The 27986-nt window shown below is 36.3% G+C and overlaps 2 protein-coding genes across 6 annotated transcripts in view; one reads left to right on the forward strand and one right to left on the reverse strand.

Annotated features, from left to right (window-relative positions):
- Positions 1-100: 100 nt before the first annotated feature.
- raw (NDT-like domain-containing protein raw) overlaps positions 101-27986 on the reverse strand; it is a 39385-nt gene continuing 11499 nt past the window's right edge. For 2 of the 5 annotated variants that reach the window (XM_088038551.1, XM_088038550.1), the window contains 8 exons: positions 5728-5837; positions 4592-4744; positions 4431-4543; positions 4162-4373; positions 3944-4108; positions 2515-2738; positions 1760-2211; positions 101-1660 (listed from right to left, as the gene is read on the reverse strand). In XM_088038551.1, coding sequence (XP_087894677.1) covers positions 1523-1660; positions 1760-2211; positions 2515-2738; positions 3944-4108; positions 4162-4373; positions 4431-4543; positions 4592-4744; positions 5728-5837 — 1567 coding nt within the window. In that variant the 3' untranslated portion in view covers positions 101-1522. Of the gene's footprint in view, positions 1661-1759; positions 2212-2418; positions 2739-3943; positions 4109-4161; positions 4374-4430; positions 4544-4591; positions 4745-5727; positions 5838-6035; positions 6128-24272; positions 24899-27986 lie in introns of those variants that run through there. The other 3 variants (XM_088038548.1, XM_088038549.1, XM_088038552.1) reach the window with 3 other exon arrangements.
- LOC148172754 (uncharacterized) lies at positions 12856-13830 on the forward strand. The gene has a single exon (XM_088038723.1). The coding sequence runs from the start codon at positions 12856-12858 to the stop codon at positions 13828-13830; it is 975 nt and encodes a 324-aa protein (XP_087894849.1).

The raw sequence follows: 27986 nt of genomic DNA on the forward strand, positions 1-27986 counted from the left end.
AAATTTATTAATAAAATGACAAAACCTTTTACAATTTCTTTTCTTACCCATTACAACATCCAACCAAACTAAAAAGTACACGACTAAATAAAGGAAGATAGATTTTTTAATAATTTTTATTAGACATTAAAAAAATAATAAATACAAGATGTGCTAATTATATGGTTAGCCACAATTAAATTTCAGTTGTTAACTACTGTTTAACTACAATCAATGAATGTAAGGAAAATGCTGCCAAAATTTACTGTACTAAGTGAATAATGGAAGGCCCAGAAATTTCCAGTAAAACGGCATTAAAATGACGGACAATAAGACTAACTCCTACTATAATAACCAAATAATAGTTCGTTACATTAGTAGATGAGATTCAGTTATTATAAAAATATTTCTATAATTTCCTTCTTCATATAATATTTTTCAGGTACTAACATGCCCAAGGAGATGACTCTCCGCTTCGCTCTCAAAAACGTGTAAACTTCGGCAGTTTTAACAAATCTTTTCAAACAAAAATCGATTAAAAATGCATGACACACCTTCCAATACTGCTGTTACAATCTGCCATAGCTACTTTGTCATCAAAATAAATCACATGTCATAGACAGTAAGAAAACACAAGTTGTACTATGATCACTACCTCTTCAAAGCTGGCTACGAGAGTCAAGCAAACGCCAACAACTGCTTATTATATGACTTAAGGCAGGTTTGCTTGACGTTACCACGTGACTTAAATGCATAAAACGCAATGAACAAGTTTGCAGCAACCATTCTTAAGTACTTAAAATACCAGCTTGACTTTAACCTCAGATTGCACATAACAAATAACATATTCAATATATTATAATATTAAAAACATAATGTATAATAAATTATTCTACTGTACAATTAATTTTGTATAAAGTTTAACTATTAACCTACAACTAGTGAAAAAATGTGAATTTTTAGCTGGAGTGATGTATACTAATATCATTGACGTGTATTTTAACAACTATACCCGAAGTAGACTTAAGTAGCAGCCATATTTACAAATCTGGAGAGGAACTTTGACTTTGACATCAACACAGGAATTTAACAAATAGGCGTCAAATTCTAGCTACCCAATCCTAATCCCTATACTGTACAATCGTGTTAAAAGTATAGCTGTTAAACAACAACTTCTGTGATGACAATCACACATTGTTTCCATTGAATAAAATTCCGATTACACCTAAAATTATTTTTTAGTGGCAATCAACGAGGACGTTTCAACATCCACGAAATTAGCTTACAATAATCAAACGAATAAAAAAATTGCACCAAAAAGTGACCAATAACAACGAAAAAGAATAAACAAAAAAAATCGCTTACAGAATTCTATTAAAACACGTTCATAATAAATAATTAAAAAGTTAAAAGCGTATCTTATCGAAAATTTCAGCTGCTTTTTATTAAGAGAGAGCTAGCTGCCTTGCAATTATTTTCAGAGAGCAAACGATCATTTTCTGTGTCATGAAATGAAAATTTTCATTATTTGTTAATACACCATCTATCTGCTTCGGATTTTGCTTACTACGCATTGCACGGCCTCGGCGATGTCTTCAAATACTGGAATTTGTTTACGTTTTGCCATGTCTACGACGTAGACTCTTCCGCGATTATAGTCTTTTATTGCCTGTTCCGAGAGCTGCAAAAAGAATAAATAAACCATGGGAAAGGAGCTCAAAAAACTGCATGACTCAGAGAAAAGAGACGTCTAACTTTACACAAAGAAGCGATAACTTACAGTTTCGTTTCCAATGCTGCAATTCTCCTCTGGTAACTGTTGGACACACAAAACCATATTTTTCCCAGTAGCAATATAATGTGCGGCTAAGATCATTGTAGTTAAAGACCTCGTATCGTTCGTTATGACAAATAGAACTATTTTAGCGCCATCCATGGCCTGTTTCCATTGCAAAACATCTTGGTCCGTTACATTCTTATTGTCTAATACTTCATAACCGTTTAGGGCAGTTGGACTATAACTAATATCGTTCTTTTTAAGAATCGGTATAGCGACATCCTCCCGCCACTTCGCTTGGCAGTTTTGCGTACCTCCCAGAAAAACATCGTACGAGCTTTTCTTAAAAGAAGCGTTTACGGTTTCTTCCGTCGTTCCGTTTACAAGAGAGTTATCAATGTTACACGTGTTATTATTGGTGGAACATTGACGTTGGAAGGGCTGACCTACCCACCCTACAAAAAAAGAGGACATAAATAAAAGAACGAGCAACTTATTAATATTAGTGTGCACTTTCCAAGGAAGCGAATAGCAAATAAAAGGAAAATGATGTTATTATGACTGAAAGTGAACACTTTTGAATATCAGCTCGTGAATATGTATGATAAACAAAAACAAAAAGAAGCTGACAGGATTGTGAGGATCTTTTTCTTAGAGTCTACCTAAAACGTTAACAACCGGTTGAACAACGTACGAACTGAACAAATGCCGAGTCTTCAAAAGTGCACACGTCCAATATAAACGATCTGAAAATCTACCATTTGTTGTGCTCATATCACAGTTGTCGCTGGTGAATTCTGCCATCAGCATGCAAAATCGTTCAAAACTTATGCTTTGATTGTTGGACGTGCTCATGTACTTGTACAATTCGTTCATCGTCAATTCACGATGAGTTAGTTGCTTGAAAGCTTTGAGGAAAAATTCCAAATTCTCGATTTCACCGTTTTGACCTCCATAGGAGTCGAATACTTCACGCAGCCTCCTGGAACAACAAAAAAGAGGAGTCAGTTTAAATGAGTTCAGATTCCTCTACAAATAGACAGTGGATGAAAATTTATTAGAGATCTCTGTAGGAGGTGCGACCAACTAATTCGGGCCTTCCCTCTATGAGTTAAAAATTGATGATTAGTGGACATTTGTTATGCGGCTCGCTGTTGCCAAAGTTATTTCAGAACCAGTACTTGAAGTAATGCGTCCGGTGATGGACCCGGAATTGCTGGACACAGAACTGGGAAGTTCAATTTTATATTTTCCCCGCGGCCTTGGGTCGAAAATTCAAAGTTCGCGCCTTGCACTTTTAGGGTAATCAAAATAAAATTACCAAGACGACCGCATTTGGTTTGGAAGCACCGCGAAATTCGAAATTTAAAATTTACTCAGACTAAAATAAGTATAAACAAAAATTAAACAATGTTCATATTACTATCGCGGAATCAAAATTTCGAACATCACTTTTTGACATGGCAATGTAAATCAAGCTTTATTGTCATTGTGACTGACATACAAAGCAAATTTCTGGCACTTGCTGAGTCTTTTATAAATTTTAAGGTTATAAAGACAAAGGACAGTTTACAATTTTTAAACATCAATCAATTTGATGTTCGAAATTTTGTTTCCGCGATAGAATCATTCATGTGATGAAACTCATTCACTTAAGAAATGACAACGAGATAATCCTAAGTGATACGAGATATCTTTGGAAACTTCATATGTACCATTTATTATATCTATGGACAGGGAAACGTACAGTCCAAATTATTTTCGACGTCAAAGTCATTAAATTGTCATAAAGTGTAAAGCACCCTTTATTTATTTCATTGTTACTGTCACTTTTGACAAAATTGCGTGAGTTTCACATGTCAAATTGACAGTAATGCATAGCCTACACCATAGAGTAAACACATGTGTTTACTCTATGCCTACACTCAAATTTTCAACATGTCAAAAAAATGACGTCCAAAATATTTTGATCGCGACTGTACTAATGCCTTGACAAATATTTTGCATGGTAGCCTACAAAAATAAAAACAAACTAGATCTGTGTTTATATGACAAAGAATGAACTCAAGGTAAATTTCAACAGACCCATCAGAGACTAACCATCAGGGCTGACAGTTATTTGTACACATGTTGCCAACTTTATATTTAAACAAAAACATGAAGTGTTTGTATTTTAGTCCTACCAACCTGAGCTTGCTAGTCAGCTGCTCTTCAGGCGTCATGTCACTGACATTTCTTAGAATTTTCGCAGTACACTGTAACGCTGATGATAAGTTTTTGTGTACTTCAATACCTTTACTACGAACTAGCGTTAACAACGTCGTTTGGCCCTCTACCAAATCTCGATATTCCCTACAAAAAACAATGTATTACGTTGAGAATGATTCATTTTTGCTGTATTCAACCTCTGTGTGATTGTCTCCCCCATAATACTCTGTCCTAGTCTGTATGAATGAGCAACTACAATGACACATCTGCCTGAAGCTACCAAATACGCCACTTCTATCATTCCAACAGTGCTTCTGGTCTGACTATCAACTACATATAATAACACAGATGCGGCTTGTTTAGCGTCGTGCTCCTGGGCTACTAGTTCAGGGACCCACATTGAAACTTGCTGAAATTATTACCATTGTATTATTTATTATTATAATTAAAACACAAAACCACATACCGGATTATAGAATGTAATCCCATATTTCTGGAGCTCTGGAATAGCAGTGTCGGCTCTCCACGTCGTGGGGTTACAGGATCCCCCCAGGAACACCTCACATTTATTTACACACTCTGAAACCCCAAATGTGAGACCTTGTCGCGTTCAACTTCATTACTCACTGTTAGAGGACTTCGCCGACTGAATTTTACGGTGCTGCTTGGAATTTTGATTTTTCATTTCTTTGACAAACACACAAAACTCGCCAAAAGTGATGTATTTAGATGACCCATTTCGTCGACCACACTGTCTGGCACACTTCAACATTTCAGAGACTGGAAAAGAACGAGTTTCAGTTATTTTTTAGGAGAGATTTGCATTTTTTCAGGAGTAACCTAGATGGCATAACTTTAAGGTTATGTTATTGATTTGACGGGTACATTCGGGGGTAAAAATACACGCGATTCTCCAAGCCACGAGAAATTGCTCCGACAAGACCCTTCATCTCGACAAAATAAGTTCTAGAATAATACCCGCAAGTTTGTTTTTATTGTATTTCATCGTTATCAATGTGGCGAAATGGTTTTATTTGCTACGCGATTACGAGTTGCGGTAACGAGGTCCCTAGCTCGAAGGTTTTTTTGACAGGGAGTGTAGAAATAATTTAAATCAAAAAAGGGCGGGATAAATAAAAAACTTTATTCTTGACTTGACCCCCGAACAACTTCCTTTCTTTGGAAACAAATAATGATAAAGCGTGTACAAAAAATATAAACAATACACGTTTCCCAAAAAGCAAACAAACAGTGCACGACAAAACAAACATTTCTTTTTACTATGACACTTACTAAAAACAAACTACCTGTCTTGTTTAAAATAAAAAACACTTCTCGCGAAATACAGAAGGAAAATAAATGCCATAGTATGACGCTGAACTAAATAGGGTATCTAACTTTATCAACTTGGAAGCTATTAGTGGATAGTCATTTTAATAACTATCACCACTGATAATGCTCTTTTTTTGACTCTGATGTCATTTATCGCCTTATATTTCACAATATTTTGCTAATCTATTTTTGTATCGATGTATTTACCTAGAGCAATAAAAAAATGAAGCCTTTATAGTATCGTTTGGAGTACCTTGCGATCATAATATTAAAAAGTACCGCCAGATTTATTGATTTTGTTATCATTAACTTGATGCTTAATAATTATTAAGAATTGCTGTCTTTTTTTTAGAACAAACCCTCCGAAATTTATTATGTTCCGTCTGAGCATTCTAGTGTGACAAAATTTCTAGACGATTCTGTGATCTCACCTTGATCTTTAGACGGATAGAGTTTCATATCATTGAATATAGCTTGCACGGAATCCTCTGGAATATGAAGAGTGTGTCCTAACCGAGGGCAAATTGCATTGTAAACCTCTCTGCAAACCGAGAAACAAGATTAATAAATTCTTTTAATTTAAGCAAACAAAATGTTACGTTAAGGAATCCCACACACCAAAAGTCAACGTAATAATCACAACTCATAATTCATGATGTCGTGCTAGTCACAACGTTTTCTTTTCATTCATTCATTCGTAGATTAATTCATAGTTTTCATTCATTCACCAAGTACTCACAAGAAAATGATAATATTCACACACAAGCGGTACTGCATCGCAAGATTCTGCTATCACATAAACTGAATAACATAAACAAAATCTCTTCCACGACTCAAAAACAACTAAACAGAGGATTTCATGATAGTCAGTTATATATATACAAATGACAAAGCATGTAAAAACTAAATTGTTTAATAATTGCTGTTAAATTGTCGAGAAAAGTACACACAGAGGGTGGAGTACAAGATCATCACAAGTATGTTGATAACAAACAATGAGAGCATGTTTTCGAAACATTATTTATAACGATGAGCCCGTTCCGATAAAGAGTTGCAAAAATAATGATATTATTAGGTAATTATATTGTGTTGAAATATCTAGGTGTACATCATTTCTATTTTTGTCTTTCCTTCGCCACATTCTAGGGGCAAGGCATGACTTCTTGAACTTTCGTGACGAGCTCCTCTATCTCTTTCGATACCAATTAAAAACGAGAAGACTTATAATAAAACTAAAACGAGTAGAATTCCTTCCAAGCAGTCGGCGTCCAAAAAACCGCTCGTGTCGCTTTTTTTGACAAGGGTTAAAACCGACAATCGCAGCAGGTCAACGCAAAATTTAACCATGACATAAGCTTCTTTTAGGGGAGTGATGTCATAACAGCGGGTCTGCCAATAGCCCGAGCGAAAATAGTAAAATTGCTTACAGTTGCTGCGCACAAAAAACATTAGCCACTTGTATAATTTATCAGGTACATTACGCACAATTAAGGATGACTAAGGTCGATTTAGGAAAAGAGGAAATGGGGAGCGACAATCATCAATAACATTTGGGGCACAAGAGGTGCTTGTTTTGTTAGCAGAGATAGCGGTAGGTGGCATTCAATTGAAAAAGATGATATATAAAATGTTGTTTTACTCATTTCTGAAGATAATTATTTAATTATTAAATTATGCTGTGTAAAAATAAAATGTGAGTCAAAATGTTTTGAAATAACTGTGATAGTACAGTAGCCGCCACTCTCCACGAGAAAGTTCCAGATATGATAATTGATAACTTGGAAATGAATTCATTTGCTAAGTGACGACCAACTAACAGTTCATTAGGCAAAAAATGTTGCTGATAATATCAAAGACAGTGGTCAAAGTGCCAATTGTATTTCCGGTTTAGTCACAAAATGGCAATAACTTAAACCCACACAAAAAATCAAATGTAAACATTGTCACTGTTGTCCCAAATTTTGCCAAAACCGAGAAGCCAAAATACAGTTTTAGCAATGTAACTACAGATGATCAACTGTGATTGATAGAGTTGGCAAGTCTGGAAGGAGAAGTACATTTATCAACCGAGTTTTACAGGGGCGTGAATATTAAATTTAATAAGTTTTTTTAGTATTACCTCTTTACTTAATTGAATCAGCATGTCAGGTCAACAAATGGTAACAATTCAAAAAAGTTATCGCTCTTTGATTTTAGCGCTCTATTGTTGCCATGTTGAAAGGATTCAGTGGATTATTTTTGACTATCCTCGTCATATTTATCTTTCTTGTTAGCACGCCTCGATTACAAACCTTGAAAATTTCGCACAAGGCGAAAAATACGAAAATGTCTTTCATTGCAAGTGAAATTTGGCTAGCGAATCCGTAGAAAATTTTCCTGCGATTTTATTATTTCGACAATTGTAATCATTTCATTATAATCTGTTTAGTAACATATGCGTGCGACCAAAATAGCGCCCCATTCATGCCATAATCATAAACAACCGTCGCTATTATTTGCCTTTATTGTAACTCCGCGTCTGAAGAAACTAGGCTTTTTCATACTTCGGTCTGTTCAAACTGAATTTATGTGCAGCAGTTCAGCATTAAAATATGTAATGGGATATAAAACAATGTAACAACCCACGCTGTCTGTTTGAGTAAATTGTATAAATTAGTACCAGCACGCAAAACTATTTATTCTCGGTCTGAATGCAAGTGGACAATGGCTTCGGCATAGAAATCTCGTGCAGAGGATTTTAAGCTCAGAATAACGATGACAGCATCTAGGTACACGTGGTCAAGAGACTTCTTTAAATTTGCCAATTTCCGAGTAATTGAAGCAAGGACGAGTGGAATTTCTTTGATGAGAACAATACAAGATTGGGGCAGCCTTGATGGACGAAAAAATTCGGGCTAAATTTTGTGGCTCATGGCCAGTGTTACCGACGGTTTATTTTTGTTAAGTTTTCCTGTACTTTGTTGTGTTTCCTCTTCGCGAAATTTATGAAGCCGGGGGGATTTATGGACAGGCGAGATTTGAATGTTAAACTCAAAATACTCTTCCAATTAATAGCCACAAAAGCAGCATTTTGCATTCTAACAAAGAGCTCCAGCATAAACCCCTTCGACTGGTTTGAGCAACTGTTAAAAATCAAGACTTCTCAAAGCTTGAGAAGCCCGTTGCCGCGATGGCGCTTTAGCTTCCAACTCCTGCCGACGTGCGAAAATCCTGCACACGCAGGGCAACGTTCTTGTTTTTAAAGTGCGCCAGTGGCTTGCCAGCCCTGATGTCATGTCTATATTTACGAAGGAAGGATGTTGATACGACATGCACAGTGGCCATTCGAATATAATGTTTACGTACAAACTGCGGACTATGACCTCTGTATCGTCTCTGTCAGAAAAATGAGATCACCTTTTAATAAAACTATTTATTTTACAATCTAACTTCCACCCACTTTCGTAGGTGTTACCAGTTTTTCGCTGCATTCAGCCACCAAATGTACGTCGCACTTGCCAAATATTAACATGCGACCCTGATCCCAATTTGCTGTTGGAGAGGGATTATTTTATTGTTGGAGTAATTAATGAGTTTGGGGTTTGCTACACATGTTCCGCCCACGAGTTTGAGACTTGGAGGATTGCCAAGTAAAGGATCAAGAAAAGGGCGCGGAAATTGACAGGTTTATGTTTCATGGAGGATGAATTGCAGATTTGTAATGGGAAAAACTTTTTGGTTGCGCGTGTCGGCTAAGAAAACAGATCAATTACTCGACGAAAATCAACGCGATTAGGCTTATAATAACTGAGATACTCTTTCAATGGTTATTTCTAATTCTGACCGAATTTCCTCACGATTGTTTACTTTTGCGCCTGGTGAGAGAACAAGCAAAACACTTCTAAAATAAAATTTCATAATTATCTATTTTGTCCTGAAAACCTCTCAAACAATCTCTTCTTATAGACCTTCGAAAATATAAAACACTTCCATTTTTACTGATTCATATTTCACCGAATAATGACTTGCTGCAAGTCTTCCCAGCGGCAAAAACCGCACCGCTCAATTTATTGCCGTCGAAATGGAATTCTAATAAAGGTAAAGTGTCAGAAAAATACATGTTATAATAAGAATAGTTTTTGATTTATGCCGATTAAATTCGTGATACACGTTTTCTCGTTTTCCTCTTTTAAACACTTCCTGTGAGCCATAAATCAACAAGAACAACGCCTAGTGAGATCATACGGTCATGGGAAGAAGGAAAATACAACACGCGCTCAGAAAAATAATCATCGCAGACGTTAATCCTAAAGTCAGGTGAATATCTAGATAAATATTTAAAGAACGTACCTTTTTCGTATGCGTTTAAATGGAGATTCTAACATGATAATATTTGACCAAGAACTGAATACTAATCGACTTAACAACTCGAAGACTTCACACTGAATTGTGGAACTTTATTGATGGAGGCGTTTAAAAAATGTTGATTAGGTTTCAAAGCGGAAGACGTAATACTATTCCTAGCGGCAGGAATGTTGGGATTATTGTTGATAAGCGTGTGGGAAGACCACTAATGTCCGGTGTACAGAGATTATCAAAGAGAAAAATTCTTGATCATGTTTCAGTGAACGGAAGTCTAAGACTAGTCGAAAATTATACGTAATGGTAGACTTTTACTTGGCCATTAATCACTGTTTTGCCTAACAGTAGGTAGGTGTCTAATTCTATGTTTGTATAAATCAATATTTTTCTAACGCTACAAATCACACTGTGATTATCTGAATGTATGATTAAGGTTGAATTAATAATAAAAAACAGAGTAATAGGATTAACATCTTTTTATACGTGGTCGTGGTAAATGATTTGTTTTGATAAAGAATAGTGAGTAATTTTACACCTCCGTTTTTATAGTACGACGGAAATGGTTATCAGGAAGAACAGGCTTGAAACAGGTTCTTTTATACAGAAGGAATGTACATACAAGAACTGGTGAGCTCACTTCTATTCCTTCAGGCCCAAACTATCGTAGCCCATTTTTAATTTCGACAACTCCCAGACTACCAGTGTTTTTCCATTTAAGAATGTTGTAATCAACAGCGTTATTACTTCATATTTTAACCATTCTCGGCATACATCACATAAATTAAATATCCAACGTACGTATTAATGAAGAAATTGTACCATTCAGTTTTTAAATGTAGATTTGGGGTAGTAACCCCTAGTAATTAAAAATTAAAATAATCCCTTTTTCGAACGTTGTTTACTTTAAGATGGTGAGACCGAGCAGGTTCTCACAAAAATATAAACATACAGCCTCAAGTGGCCGGAGTCCGTGCCTAATCAGCGAAATTTATGCGTCTGGGACCCATAAAAATCTAGTGAAGGGCTGGGAACATGTAAGTTTTAGGAAAGAATTCATTAGTCTGAATTTAACCAGCGTTGAGCAAAGTTGAAATAATTCCGATTGTGTGATTTTAATTGATTAAGGTGAGTTGAATCTCACTGAGTAGTGAGTCAAATCATTGAGCAAGTCTTCCTCGTTGTTATGTGATATTTTTGAGTGTCGAATTGGTGATAATTGTGGATTTAGCTGTTTTTAATTGAAGACAACAATTTGGTGAGTCCGTTCTAATTTAAATGATGCTAATTAGAATTGTAATCACAATTGGACTAAATGTTTAAGAGTTGTCCACAGTGTTTTGGTATACGTGATTGGCCAAATTTGAGTAATTAATGCAGATATCGAATTAATAATTTCAAATTAAGATTGAGCCTTGACATGTCAAGCTAAATTATTAGACTGCCGTCTTTCCATGAATCCTGACGGCAGCTGGGGCAGTTCTTGGGAGATTTATAATCATTGCACGCCCCCAAGACTGTTTTGTGTCACATGTGGTGACGATTGTATTGTTTTGTTGTGGTCAATGGGACTGGGCGGAAGACCCATTGCACTCCCCATTTGACGTTGGACAGTAGCGAAAGGATTACGCAGCGTGATAGGGTTGTGTAGTACGACCTCCTCGTAATCATTGCACGTTTCGGACTGCTCCATTTGAGGGTGGATAGTAGCGGAAGGGTTGCGCAGCGTGATAGGGTTGTGTAGTATGACCTCCTCGTAACCATTGCACCTTTCGGACTATTCCATTTGAGAACTAGCTGTTAGTAGACTCTGTCTGTGTGCTTAATATGCGGGAGTCTTTGGACAAGGAGTTTGTTATTTGGGATGCCATCATTATCTATGTATTTTGGTGGTCATTGCACATCTCGATGACGTAACTTTGAGATTAGTAGCTTGGGCCGGGTACAATGTGTGTTAGCGAATGGAAATGTGGTGGTCATCAGCAGCAGGACAAGAGAAGGACCGGTGTCAGCAGTCTGCCACTTCCAGCATCTGTCATCAACACATTGTACCATTGCACGTGTCAAGTACTACTAGTTGCTACGATAGTACGTGGGCCGGTGTGCAGCGTGATCTCCTCACACCATTGCACAGCGCCGTACTAGTCGGAACGGTCCTCTTTGTACCCAACCTGGGCAGAGCTCAATCGAACGAATAAATTAAATAGTCAATGATTAAAGTTAACAGTTGTCTTTCAAAGTTAAAGTTAATGAGTGACTTCATGTCAAAATTGTTTAAGGCTAATTATCACATATTCACTAATGTCCGTTATTTCGAGGGTAGATTGCTCACAGTCGTTTTATTCAACAGGAATAATTTCCTGTAAAAGTGCATCGTCCTGGCTGGCCTCTTTGACATCAAATTCTGACAAGTCCTGGCAAGGCGCTCAGCTGACACATTTAATCCTGACATCGTAAAGTAAGATTGGTAGTCTTTGATTGAGTAGATTAATAAATGTAATTAAAATGGTAACGCCCCTTTTACACAAAAAAAAAAAAAAAAAAAAAATGTAATGAAAATTTCTTTACATAAATTATCAGAAGTGGGATCAGAATCTATCTGTCCCGATCAGAATCTATCTGTCCCGATCAGAATCTATCTGTCCCGATCAGAATCTACCTGTCCCGATCAGAATCTACCTGTCCCGATCAGAATTAGTGTGTCTCGATCAGACATTCATTTGTTTTTAAGGTTGAACAGTTTAAAAATTGCTTTCATGAGTTGGTCAGGTGTGTCAACGTTTTTCAATCAGGATGTCAGACTTGTCAGGTTTAAGAAGGCTACCAGGTGCAAAGGTTCAGATGACTAATTTGATTAATTAAATTGAAACTCATGTTAACGAAGAAAATCCTTTTTAAGTTTTGATCAAATTTTGGAAATTTGGGTATTTGTGGATTGGACTTTTGAGTTCTAAAAGCGATTTGTGCATGACATAGCGTAAATGCACGTTTGACTTAACAATTTGGCGTAAATGCGGCAAAGCGGCGAATAATAATAAAGCGTAGAACAAATTTGTGCATGCCCAATGCGAAATAACTATACAACAGAACTCAAGTTTGAAAAATGATTACCCACAAAATTGGTACAAATTAAGAACAGAACAATTCGAATCGAAATGGTCATCGGAAGCGAGTTTGAAAATTTTCCGAAAACTCAAACAATCTACTTTTTCGTAATTAAGATGGGTCATCATAATAAGAGAAGCCGTCGAGATGCTACCCCTTCTCCGGATCGACGTCGCCGTCGTCATCGTAGGGAGACGACTCCCTCACCAAATCGTCGCCGTCATCGTGGTCACGAATCGTCCGCGGCGACCGTCAACTCGATCGACAGATTAACGGACGTAATGGCGAATTTCATTGAAAAATCCTCTACTCGCCCGACCACTTCATTCTTTACTTCCAAAGGCGAGGTTGTCCCGCCATTTGATCCAGAGGACAAGGATTTAACTTCGGAGTCGTGGTGCAAAAAGGTCGACGAACTCAGGGAAGTCTTTAAATGGTCGGAAGACGCGACTATTTACTTCGCCCTCTCAAAGTTGAAAGGAATGGCCGAAGGCTGGTATAAAGGTCAGCCGACTATTAAACTTTCTTGGGCCGAGTGGAAGGCAAAACTTTGCGACGAATTTCCATCACGCAAAGATTTTTGCACCGAACTAATCAAGATGATCCGACGTAGAAAACGTCCAGAAGAAAGTTACGTAAAGTATTACCATGAGAAAAAGACTTTACTAACAGCCTGCAAAATTGTGGGAGCCGACGCCGTTTCCTGCATAATCGGCGGCATCGAGGACACTGTCGTGAAAACCGGAGCCCGAGCAGGCGACCACGGAACCCCATCGTCCTTGTTAAAGTACTTATCGACTTTAATGGATGCACCTCCACAAACATCCAGTCATCATCATTTTCGATCGAAGGCACCACAGAAAACTAATCAACCGAAATCCAACCAATTCCATGGTCAAAGGACCACTACTAAGACGACCTGCTTCAAATGTGGGGCAGAAGGACACATGTCCAGGAATTGCCCAAAAAGTCAAGCATCAACAACGGACAGACCAAAGACAGCCAAGACATGCAATTATTGCAAGAGAGAAGGTCATGTCGAAGCAGATTGCTTCCGGAAGAAGGCCGGAAAACCAAAACTCGTAGCATGACTAAGTAAAGTCAACCACACCCCCGACGATAAATTTTACAAGACCAACATTGGCGCTTTTCAACCCAGAATCCGAAACAGAAGTGCATACGGATGCTAGCATGATTGAACTAGCTGGCATTTTGTTACAACTACAACAGGATCAACGTCTTCATCCAGTAGCGTACTACAGCAGGCAGACCAATGATGCCGAACAAAAGTATCATTCATACGAATTAGAGACCCTGGCGGTAGTAGAGAGCTTGAAGAAATTCCGCTCCTATCTCCTCGGACTTAAATTCACGGTAGTTACGGATTGTAATGCTTTGAAAGCTACAAGCCAAAAGAAACAAATAATTCCCCGAATTGCCAGATGGTGGTTACAACTTCAAGAGTTCACATTCGATGTGAAGTACAAACCTGGAGAGCGAATGAAACACGCCGATGCGCTAAGTCGTAATCCAGTGTCACAAGAAACAACTGAGCGAGTCCTACACATCGAGCAGGATGATTGGGTTTTGTCTGGGCAATTGACGGACGAGAAGATAAAGAACATCTTTAAGGTCCTCTCCAAACCACCGGAAACAGAGGACGAAAGACGAGTGTACAAAGACTACGCCTTGAGGGACGGTAGAGTGTACAGAATCACAGCGAGAGGAATCCAATGGGTAGTACCGAGAGGCATGAGACAGCAGGTTGTTCGTGCAGCTCATGATGAACTTGGCCATTTTGCTGTGGAGAAGACTTTGTACAGACTATCAAATCACTACTGGTTTCCAAGAATGAGAAAATACGTCGAACAATACATCTCCTGTTGTATACCATGCTTATACAACAAAAGGAACGTTGGAAAGAAAGAAGGATTTTTACATCCAATTGAAAAGAGGCCCGAACCATTCCATATGTTCCATGTGGATCATTTAGGCCCCTTTCCGAAAAGCAAACGAAACAACACACAAATGATTGTTGGCATTGATGGCTTTACGAAATTCGTTTTTCTCAGAGCTACCAAATCCACCAAAACAAAAAATGTAATCAACTACTTTCGAGAGATTTTTGCTACCTATGGAATCCCAAAAATATTGGTGTCCGACCAAGGAAGTAGCTTCACGTCGAAACACTTCAAATCATTTTGCGAACAAAATAACATAAAACACGTCTTAAACGCCGTAGCAACTCCAAGAGCAAATGGGCAAGTCGAGCGGTTGAACCGATCGGTACTGACAGCACTGCTTGCAACAACGTTGGAGGAAGATCGCTGGGACGAGAATGTGCAAAAAGTACAGTTCGCGATTAACAATGTGGTCAATCAGACAACCAACAAGACCCCAAGTCAGTTGCTATTTGGATTCACTCCAAGACATGGCAGTGATGTAGCACTGAGGGATGAAGTGTCGATGATTCCAACCATAATTGAAGATTTACTTGAGACTCGCCAGCAAGCTGCGGAGAAGATTCGAGTCGAACAAGATAAGCAGAAAGAACGCTTTAATAAGAAAAGGAAGACACCAAGAAGTTACAAAGCTGGAGACTTGGTGCTAATTGAGAACCAAAACGGCTGACCAAAAGCGCACCTCGGGGCGAGGTGATGTCAGGAAAGGCCGAATCTGTACCATTCAGTTTTTAAATGTAGATTTGGGGTAGTAACCCCTAGTAATTAAAAATTAAAATAATCCCTTTTTCGAACGTTGTTTACTTTAAGATGGTGAGACCGAGCAGGTTCTCACAAAAATATAAACATACAGCCTCAAGTGGCCGGAGTCCGTGCCTAATCAGCGAAATTTATGCGTCTGGGACCCATAAAAATCTAGTGAAGGGCTGGGAACATGTAAGTTTTAGGAAAGAATTCATTAGTCTGAATTTAACCAGCGTTGAGCAAAGTTGAAATAATTCCGATTGTGTGATTTTAATTGATTAAGGTGAGTTGAATCTCACTGAGTAGTGAGTCAAATCATTGAGCAAGTCTTCCTCGTTGTTATGTGATATTTTTGAGTGTCGAATTGGTGATAATTGTGGATTTAGCTGTTTTTAATTGAAGACAACAATTTGGTGAGTCCGTTCTAATTTAAATGATGCTAATTAGAATTGTAATCACAATTGGACTAAATGTTTAAGAGTTGTCCACAGTGTTTTGGTATACGTGATTGGCCAAATTTGAGTAATTAATGCAGATATCGAATTAATAATTTCAAATTAAGATTGAGCCTTGACATGTCAAGCTAAATTATTAGACTGCCGTCTTTCCATGAATCCTGACGGCAGCTGGGGCAGTTCTTGGGAGATTTATAATCATTGCACGCCCCCAAGACTGTTTTGTGTCACATGTGGTGACGATTGTATTGTTTTGTTGTGGTCAATGGGACTGGGCGGAAGACCCATTGCACTCCCCATTTGACGTTGGACAGTAGCGAAAGGATTACGCAGCGTGATAGGGTTGTGTAGTACGACCTCCTCGTAATCATTGCACGTTTCGGACTGCTCCATTTGAGGGTGGATAGTAGCGGAAGGGTTGCGCAGCGTGATAGGGTTGTGTAGTATGACCTCCTCGTAACCATTGCACCTTTCGGACTATTCCATTTGAGAACTAGCTGTTAGTAGACTCTGTCTGTGTGCTTAATATGCGGGAGTCTTTGGACAAGGAGTTTGTTATTTGGGATGCCATCATTATCTATGTATTTTGGTGGTCATTGCACATCTCGATGACGTAACTTTGAGATTAGTAGCTTGGGCCGGGTACAATGTGTGTTAGCGAATGGAAATGTGGTGGTCATCAGCAGCAGGACAAGAGAAGGACCGGTGTCAGCAGTCTGCCACTTCCAGCATCTGTCATCAACACATTGTACCATTGCACGTGTCAAGTACTACTAGTTGCTACGATAGTACGTGGGCCGGTGTGCAGCGTGATCTCCTCACACCATTGCACAGCGCCGTACTAGTCGGAACGGTCCTCTTTGTACCCAACCTGGGCAGAGCTCAATCGAACGAATAAATTAAATAGTCAATGATTAAAGTTAACAGTTGTCTTTCAAAGTTAAAGTTAATGAGTGACTTCATGTCAAAATTGTTTAAGGCTAATTATCACATATTCACTAATGTCCGTTATTTCGAGGGTAGATTGCTCACAGTCGTTTTATTCAACAGGAATAATTTCCTGTAAAAGTGCATCGTCCTGGCTGGCCTCTTTGACATCAAATTCTGACAAGTCCTGGCAAGGCGCTCAGCTGACACATTTAATCCTGACATCGTAAAGTAAGATTGGTAGTCTTTGATTGAGTAGATTAATAAATGTAATTAAAATGGTAACGCCCCTTTTACACAAAAAAAAAAAAAAAAAAAAAATGTAATGAAAATTTCTTTACAAAATAATAGATATAAACACGTTGTTAATTAATTGATTGCACGACAATCGTTACTCAACTTACTCGAGCAACGTGGTTTATCATTATCAAAAGCCAAAAACATAATTACAGTCATTTACATAGAAATTATCATTTTTATTAAATAACTTTGGTCAACAGAGGATTTCTAAATTTGGAGACTTCGGTACAACTTTTCAGAGAGACGAAAAAAACATAATAATGTGGCCCCTGTCCAACATTTTTGTTATTTATGAACGAATTTTAATGCAGTTTTAAACCAAGATAATTGAAGAAATTAATTCAGTACTGCAGACGACACCACTAATGATTTTTAAAAAGTTTAATTTTTGATTTAATTTCTCATTTGAGTTTATAGTCTGATTATAATTATTAATTTCACTTACAGAGGCTTATTTGGTTTTCATTATGGTTTGTTATTTCGATCAACAACAGTAGATTCAAACTTGTCAAAAAGCAGTCTGGAGGGGTGTACAAAGTTAAATCTTTCATTTCTTATTTCAAATGAATTGTTTCAATAACTATTTTTAATGGCAAAATCGATTTTTTCTCTTAAACGAAAATAAAAATGCAGCCAATTTTTGGAAAATGGATGTAATTTTAATCCTTAGCGTGATAGTAAATTAAAAAGGTGGCCAAAATTGCGTTTTTAACATAAAAATAGTTTCATTCAGGTCAAATAAAGCCTCATGTACCCAATAATCTTTGATTTAAATTGTATTAAACTCCGTCTTGTACAAAAAGAATCTTCACTACACTATAGTGTTTTCAAACCCCAACTATGACGGATTACTGTGACAATGGACACTCAAACAATATAATTTTCGCCACGATGAATCAAATCTTGTCATTCACCACTTTATTCTATTAGCTCCATTGTCGCTTTGACTTGATTCGGAAGGATAAAAGCTTTATTTATTTGATTAGCGTTTTATATGAGGTCATCACAGATTCATTCGGGAGTGTTAATAACCATCAGAGAGGTCGTTGCGTTTCTATAATTTAAATTTGAAGTTGTTCGGCTGACCTTTGGCGTGAGAGCAAGGTTGCTAATATCGGCACAGTTGGCAGAACGGAAGAAAAGTACAGTTAAATGGAAAATAGCGGCACGACGAGAAATAGTTGACTGTTCCCACAAAAGATAGTTTCGTGCTGTTAGTCCTAGAACCGAGTTTTCTTTTCATTTGATGCTATGTTCATTAACGAACGCAACAAGTGGTATGGCATTGGATTCAGGAAGCACTTTAGATCTCTCTTTGTTAACCAGAACCACCTGCTAGGTTTATACATATATGGGAATACACTTTTAACCACAACTTGCCATTTCTACCGCAGCTGAACCTTCCAATTAACTAGATCGGGCGGTAGATACTTCTTATAAAACATGAATTTTCTCAGTTGCGAGTATCGTGCTGAACTCAAGAAAAGGAACAGTCGTACGCAATGTAACAATTATGGTAATAAAGAAACGCATGTCAGGTGGTAAAGACCCTGGACAATTTTAAAATTTGCATTGTTTGCATAGAATTAGCATAATTACTAACACGATGATTGTACGTATTAGAACTTCTAACACATAATATGTAATCTGTGCGATTTTTATTATTCATTCTTATTGCAACACTCGTATTTTCTCCCTTTGTTTTTCTGAAACTCACAATAATTTCGCTACCGGTGGTCATATTTTACCTTCAGTTGATAACCCAACCATATCTAGGTTAATATTATCACAAACACGCACAGTATAATAGAACCTTGCGAAAGGAGTTTCCTATCAAATTTGCCAATAATAAAAGCACGCATAATAATGGCGATGACGCCACGCTTCCCATTTATCCACTTTCTGGACCATAATTGCCAATAAACTCTTATTAGGAGATGATGACGAAGTCCCTGTTCTCAGGTAACTTTTGCTTGAAACCCATGGTACGAGTAAAACACAAATATAGATGATGTCATCGCCCATACAGAACCATGCAACAGCTTTCGCCTGATGATCCGTCATTTGCACAGGTAAATGTTGCGGGTTTTTCTACCTTTTTTTTGGCCGTTGAAATTCAATGGAAAATTTCTTATAAAAGATGTAAAATTACATAAATCAAAAACTGATGAAAATGAAAGTATCAAAATACTAATTAGTAGTAACGTCCAATCGCTACATTTTTTTTATTGCCTCATTACAACTACAAAATATGATTTGTTGTTGATCTTATCGCTTTGATGTTCGCGCAGTTTAATTAATAATGGCGTTAATTGTAGAATTTGCAAACATTTTAAAAGTCATAAAAATGTTTGCGGTAATAGAAACCCACACTTTGATTACATTAACACGTCATTAATTAGTGTATTTGTTTATTGGTCTTGGAATGAGTAATTTTGGGCGCAACGGTAATTTTCCAAGAGGACCATTGTTGGTGGGAATATTCTAAGTGTAGGTACTTGAGCTAAGAATACCAATTTAGTTTTGTATTCATTTTGACGGTGAACGTACCTTCATTCATGTTAAATTCTTCTACACTGAGCACCTTTGCAGACAAAATATTTACCTGAATTTTTTGTCAATTTAGAAAGTAATAGAACGTAAGAAATTCTTCAACTAGTAAGGAGGTTCTCTGTAATCAATGCGCTCTTAGCGCCTTTCGGTTACATAGTTTTTATAACAATGTGAGTCAGAATGATCTCAATGTGGCAACACTGCTATTATAAAAAATGACAAAGTCAAATTGTCAACAAGTGTCTGTGTAATGAACACTGTTGCCAGGTTTAACCATAGTCATGCCTCATGACTTCACTTTCAAATGATCACACGATAATTGGGTTTTCTGCAAGTTGTTTTCATTACTGTCATAAAAGAAACTCACATTAAACCAACCACAGATATTGATTGTAATTTTAGTCCATAAAATTAATTCTTAATTACCAAACACCCGACTATTAGAAGAATCGTACTAATCCACAACTTTACATTGGTCGTGACGCTTGTTTGTATTAACCACAAATACACAAAACTTTTATATCTCGTAGCCACTTGGCGCAAACATTTCATGAAAAGTCTAGTCATTTCGTGAAACGACGACACACATGTCAACTATTTCAGTTGGTGAACTCCAGTAACCCAAACTTATAATCTACAAATCGATTGAATAGAGATAAGTAAACTCCAACGTAAAAATCAGGATCAACAACTGACAAATAAACAAACCCGGGAAAGTCTTCTTCTATGACTCCAACCGCATAATTAAACCTGCAGTAATTATATTTACATCGTCACGTTGTTCCTTAGTTATTAGCAGTTTCATCATAATTTACGAGCCATAAATTAGTACCGAAAAATTCAGCAAAATTAAGTTCTAAGTTCTACTCAGTGCCAAAAATAGAACCAACTGTTTAAAATTCGAAACGGAAAGATAAAATTGTATCAGTCTAGTTCGGTATGTTAAGTGGTCACCTATAAAACTAGTTTTAATAAAATTCACCTGTTTTCAATAACTCGATTTCCTGATGTAATAACAAACGGTTTCGTGGACGCAGAAACAAATAAACTGTGTATGTTTAACATCCGAATAAGTCCTTAGATTAAAAAAAATCAATATATGTAGAAATACTTATCGCAGGATGATGTCACGAACAAATTTAAACACTACTTGTGATAACTTTATCAATTATCAATTTATTAACACAAACCTCGATAAATACTAAAAATATTTTACATTATTGTGTGCACTCTTTGTTTTTATGACTTTATTAGGCGCCGGATGATTGAACAATTCCAGAGTGATAAATGTAAATCGATTGCATGTTTTAAAAGATTCGTTGAATGTCCGAAGGGAGTAGGTGGACGCTAATGTTCATAATGAGAGTCGTTAAAAGTTGACAAAAGAAGAAATGGTAAAGTTCAACAAAATCGTTTAAAATTTATTAGGAAAGGTTAGCAACAGTCGTAAACGGCTTTGTCCACATTTTTCTCTTATCTTATCGAAACAAATTTTGTTTCGAGAGTGTACAGATACTTGTAATATAGCTTCGGTGCTATTCTGCCTTTTTAAGTGTCGAAATTTATGCGAACATAAATAAAAAAACAAAAAAACAGAAGTCCAACCGAGAGTCCAAGTTATACATCTTAAAGCTCAAGTACCCTAAAAATAATGGTGTATCAAAAAATTTGGAAAAAATCCGGAAGATGTAAAGTTGAATCTTAATCATCACATAAAAACTTCAAAAATCTGATTGTTTTCAAGATAACTCAAAAAAAACTATGATTTTAGGTACTTTTTTGCTGGTTTCTCTTAAACTAATGGTTAGATTTACCTCAAATTTTAGTATGATTTAATTTATTTTATTTTAGTATGTCGTCATAACTCAGAAAGTTGTGAATTTTTTAAAATAATTTTTAAATTTCGAGTACATCTTTGAGAAATGCTTGTTAACGATTAGTATCTCAAAAGTAAAGTAAAGAACCAGAATAGCTAATAGAAATACAGATCTTATAAGAAAAATTATGACCAAAACGATTTCGAGGTAGAAATCAATGGAGAAATAGGAACAGGAAAACGCATACTGACAACGTAAGAATGAGAAGTCGAATCATAATGTAAAACTTTCGATAAAAAATGTGATTAGTAACCAATTAATTAAAGATTACCAATTATTACATTCCTCAAGAATTCCTCATTGATTTTTTCCGAACAGCAATCTTGTTTCAAGCCATCAATTAAAATAAATGGAATCTGTTGACATTTGGTTTAGGTAACTATTTATTTATAACTTCCTAATGAGATCAGTGTAAATATTTATGCATTAAATCCTTGGTTAGTTGATTGCATGAAGACAATTTGTCATTACTTATCAGTACGCGCCCTTATTTACAAACCTAATGCTTCCAGCTCCAAAGGAACAAGTTCCTTTGATTCTGCCTAACATTGAACACTTGATCCGTTCCGATTTTCTCGACGTAAATAACTTGAAAAAACGTAATATCAGTAATTAGCAATTTATCGATCACGCGTGTTAATTCCCGTCCTGCAACTTTGACACACCCTGTATTTAACATCCTGGTATAAAATTAACAATGACTTAATCTAACTAACTTAAGTTTAGTTCGAATGTTACGCAAAAAAACAGTTTTCGTGAGTAAATGACGTCTCGTAATTTAATTAACAAGAAGTTTGTTAGTCAGTGATTTTACGGAGAAATTAAAGTAATAATTACTAGAGTCAAGGACTTCAATAAAAAGGAACTTTGTTGGCAAAAGTCTGCCTCGAGGCGTCGCAGTGTCTACTCTCTTCGCCTAGCGGTCCACCAGTGGCGTGCGGAGGATTTTTGATATAGAACAATGCAAGAATTATTACATCACACGAAAGGTATCGCGTAACTGTCGAGTAGGTGCGCCTCTGATGATACGAAAACGTTCACATTTTTGCGAGTTTATAAGAGATGATACTTTAGTAATTAATTCGTGCGGGTTCAATGAAAGCGGTTTGTTTGAAATGGTTGGAAGAGAAACAGATGTCGCATGAAAGTGATTATTTCGTTTCGTGAAATGCGTAAACAAATAGATATTAGACGCGTATTTAAATTTAATGAATGTAGATTGTGACCATCATTTTTTAGACATGAGATCATTTCCTGTAGCTGTGTTGAAAAACTGAACTTGAACATTGACTTCTGACTACTCCGTGACGGTTAGCTTGGATTTTTTATTGTAGTTCGTTAAGAAAACCGATGATCTCAAGTTAATTTCTGGTTTCTGTTTCACCGGTTTTGTCTGTGATTCAAGATAAAATTCTTCGTTTATTATTAAAATATTCCGGAGAGGTGAAAGGTTAAAACACTTTTTGTATTTTCACAGCTTCACGATTTGGATGTTTGACTTTAAATCGTGTTTTTTGTGGTCACGGTATTACTTTAAACATGGCACTTCCTACTCCTACTCCTACAGATTAAATTGGTTATAGACAAAAGATTTACACTCTTCCTCCACACTATTATATTTCCAAGAAACAAATACAGGACAATATCTACTGCGGCAAGTCCAGTTTTTATTGCTGTAGAGGTAATTTTCATGTTGCTTGATCCTAACTACCGAAAAAAGTCTGTTACGACTTTGCGAAGAAAAACGATCGTGGGAGGTAAACATAACAGACTTCATATTATATACAATCACTGATAAAACTTGTCAGAATATGAAAGGGACGTCCTTATCATTATTAGGTCAATAATTGCCAACGATAAATCCTTAGTCAAAACCCCATGTGACTTTGAGTGACGCCATGATGGTAAAAACGCATTCATGGAGGGGCAGCCAAAAGCAATTTCCCAAAATTGTTTTTTTTAATTGTGTCTTCTGCTCCAAAACTAGCTTTGGCACAGTAAATAAAAAAGTCTCCAAAAAGATACCACAACTAGAAGCCTAAACATTTATCTCTTGTTCCTATTTTTTTTTCCAATTTAATCAACCTGTCCAAAATTGTTCTTCCTCAAATTCCATTTGCTATCCTTGCATAAAAACTATGAAAATTTGAAAAAAACGAAAATATTTAGCTCATAAATAAATACATTAATCAAACTAGACAAGTTAAATAATTTAAAAAATTGCACTGTAATATGAGAACCTTTAGGAATTTGTTGCGTCATAGTGAGACCGTCACTCGGATGCTATATCCTGACCAACCTCAATACCTATGTATTTGCAATTAGAAAGAAATTTTAGTTTGAATATCAAAATTCTGTATTAATGGCGAATCTGTTGTCAAAACGCAAAACCAAATGTGGGATCTATGGTTAAAAATTACTCTCTTCTGGCTATACTAAGCACTATTGCTCCTAAACTAAGAGGAGCATCAAAACGGTACTACTGTTCCGCTTCCTTGGATCTTTCGAAACGACCATGAAAGTAGTGCACGTGCGTAGATTCCGGAAAAAACATGTCACTGTGAGGTAATATTTAGTTTAATGAATCTCGAAACAACAACAATCCATGTACACATGTAGTAACCTAGATGTTGGCAAATGAGACTTTGTTATCATTCATTGCGTTCATTCATGCTTCTGTTTGCACATCCACACCCATCCCATCTCGAACTCTTACCTCGTAAAATGCCCAGAGAAAACAATTTTCGAATCGTTATCGAAGCCGCTATCGTTTCCGTTGTTGTTAACGAATGTCGCGTTATCAACAATCTGATTGTTACAGCGCGAACTTTTGTTACAGTTGTTTAAATGTCTCTGGTTTGAGTTGTTCCGTACCGAATTCGTCCTGGTAACGCCGTTCCGGTTATTCTTATTATTTATGCTGTGATTCCGGGTCAAAATCCGGGTGATCGGTCGTTTTCCGCGTACCTTCAAGCGGGTACTTCCAGCTGGTATCACAGCACCTTCCATTTTTTCCGTTAGATTCTTCCAAATCAAAAGCCCGTCCTTGTGGTCGGCGACATTTCGAAAATTGATTTCTCCTCGCGTTCACGATTTAAATTTAGTAGACACCAACGTGTGTTTAAAAATATACTGAAAATGTATGCGATATAGGCACCGGTTTGATTACCAACATTTTGTTGAGGTTTTCATCGCGTATGGCACTAACATTTGTTTGCACTTTCGTCATTCTTGTTTGTTTGTTTTGTGATGTATTTCGTGGCACGTGCCATTCGGGGAAGACGATAGAAAAAAACAACGATAAACGAGCAGGAACAAAGCGACAACACAAACTCTCACAGCTTCGGGAGCAGACTGAGAAACAGCTACTCAGCCCCACCACGCGACGTAGTTTCAATAGTAACTCTTACGTCATCCGGACCCTCATATAAACATCGATGGATACGATTTGACGTTTAAATGGAAAAGGACTTGAGATTCGGAGAAATTTATCGCGGCTGCACAACAGTAGCTAGTTGCGAGGTCTTCCGCTTTTCATCGACACGACCACGGAATTGGATGACGCAAGCACTGATAAGCGAGCCAACAAGAAGAATGCAAATTTGCCAGAAGTGAACAAAAAATTGGTAATACAAATCAGTTTCAGGTTATTTGGCGAAATCTCCATTTTAACTTCGCTTTAACTGAAAATATGCTGCTGGTTCATTAAAATAGAAAGTAACATCTTGGCAGGGCCTTTGATACCAAAACATCTGACAACTGATTGAGGCAGAAGGTAATTTCAGCAATTTATAGTCTATTAAAATTAAATATAATTTTTAATGACGTATACTGTTTTTATTTGGTAGAGTTCAATAACGTCTCAGAAAATCGATAAAATTCTGTAGGGGAAAATCTGTCAAATTAAAATAGCGACATTTTCGTTAATTTTAGATTAAAATAGCATTTATAGCATTTAATTCTAGTAGGATTATCATTCATAATCATTTCCCATTTTTCTTCAAATATTTTATTTGATAAGATCTACAATTATTCCGTTTAAATCTTTTTAGAAAAGGAAATCCACTAATCTATGTGTCTACACGTCATGGAATTCTTGTGTAATAACAATAACATACAGTCTTAAAGCTCCTACATTTATACTTTTTTTCATCTAAATAAAAATCTAAAAGTTAACCACATTTCCAACTCGTTTGCAGGATCAGTAATCGATTTTTTTTATCTCAGATATAATAAATTGATTACTTAGGTCATTGATGTTTTACCTATAATGGATCTATAAAAAATATGGTGGCTTGAACTGTATCTGCGATGAGTGTACAGAATAAATTTCTTTCGTTGCTTGAAATATAAATAACAAACGTGTTCCTCGCTCCACTTTTAAATTACCGGTGCAATTATTATTCTGGCAGTTTTATTTTCCGTACGTTAATTATAAAAGTGTTGGAGAGCGCATCAAACTGAGTTCCAAGCAAACAAGTAAATCATTCTATGAATATCACGAATAGCCTTATTGTTATCATATTGATAAAAGTATGTCGAAATTATTACTCATTCTAACAGATATTAAAATTGTTAATTATACAAATAATGTCAAATGACAATTTCTCTTGAGATTCTCCGTTAGCAGTTAAAAAACTACGTCGTTCTGACAGTTTGCATGCGAAATCAAGACTCAAATTAGACGATTAATGTTTTCTCACGATTACTGCTGCTCTCGACTTGTCCTTTACAATTACATTAATAAACGGCGTAATAAATTTATGAGAGAAACGTGGCGAGAATTTATGACTATTTTGCAGATGTCCTCTGTAATTTTACGAAAAGAACTATGGTCGAAAATAAACTGATGAAAATGATAGTGTATTAGTGCGTAGTAAATAAGCCTTGAGGGAAATTGATGCGAACTGCTCGGAGATTTCACTGATGGATACAGAGTGGGAGAGCTTTGAAAATCTTGCTTATCTTTTTAGGTTTTTTCCGCGTTATTCTAACCGTTAGCGAGTTTATCTCATATGATAAGATACTCCATCTTCAGATCTATCAAAATCTATCGAAATCAAAAGTCAAGTTGATCCTGTAGACACAAAGGAACGCTGAAGAAATAAGGCGAAACAGGCAAAATTAAAACTTTTCATAGTAAAAATATTTGTATTTGCATGCAATTCCAATAAAGAAATGGTTGAAATGACTGTTGTACATCCTTTAATTTATATTTTCTTTTATGATTATGACTCTTTCTACACAGGTATCTCAGCCATGGATACATGGATCCTGAAATAAAACGTCGTCTCTGTAATAATAAGCAATAAAGCTTTTAACTGAAAAAACAGGAATTAAACGTGTCATCAAAAGTAAACAGTTATTATTTTGTCATAACTATTAAAAGAAATGACACTTGAACAAGTACTCACCCAGATAATTACAAGTAGACTCTTGAAAAGTACATTCAATTTTATCAAAAAAAATATATGACAGACACCGATGCAAAACGAGCAATCAATCTAAAAATATTAAAAAATAAAATCTCGATAATATCAAATCAATTATTATGACGTCTTTTCACTTTCAATGCTATGTTGCATCTTATCTAAGAAAAAAGTAATAACACGTTCCGAACACCTACACACTTAGCGAATTTATTTTTTATTGCAGTCATCGCTAATATTACTTGTCCCCTGAAGTGATTGACCCAAATCGTATTTGGTGCACATGACGTTTTATACAAATCTTTGAACATGGCTTTTGCCATTTAAACAGACTAAAATTGATTGTAAATTGGCAATATAAATGTGATTTTAATGAGTTTCTTCAAATCAAATATCAAGGCGATTTTTTATGGAGTCCTTTAAAGCTAGGTGATTTGAAATTTCAAAAATACGCTCTAAATTTGTGCACTATACAGAAAAAATATTGTTGAAATAGTGATTATGTATGAATTATCACCTTATAATTGGATAAACATTTTTTACAATCTTCGAGTAATAAAATTAACAGTTTTGTGACTCTTCCAAAGTGTTGGCGAGATTCTTCTCCAGAGGCGCCAATCAACTTGACCTTAGCAAAAGTCACAAAAGGTCAATGGTAATGAAAAAGATATTCTTTCAAATATAAACTGTGGCCTTCAGGAATATTCAAATGCGAGAAACCACAACGTGAAGAAATTCCTTCATTCCATTACGAAAAATTTTGAGTGGACCTATCTGATTGTTTTTACGTAATTACCAGATTTTTGCGTAATATGAATAAAACCACAATAAATTGCAATTTGAGACGCGTTACCAGCAATGCTACCGATGTATTAAATTGAGATGTTTTCATGTTTCGATTACAAAACGCGAGGTTACGACTGCACTTTTGCAACGGAAGAAATAAATTTCAAGCATGAATATTCATGACGAAAAGAGCGAGATTAAGCCATAACCCACAT

This window comes from Gnatocerus cornutus, chromosome 6 (assembly GCF_029298725.1).
Source record: "Gnatocerus cornutus isolate USDA-ARS CGAHR chromosome 6, icGnaCorn1.1, whole genome shotgun sequence".
Lineage (NCBI taxonomy): Eukaryota > Metazoa > Arthropoda > Insecta > Coleoptera > Tenebrionidae > Gnatocerus > Gnatocerus cornutus.

Bases quoted from the DNA above. Each gene is read 5' to 3' on its own strand.
- LOC148172754 (XM_088038723.1), top strand. From the start codon at position 12,856: ATGGGTCATCATAATAAGAGAAGCCGTCGAGATGCTACCCCTTCTCCG.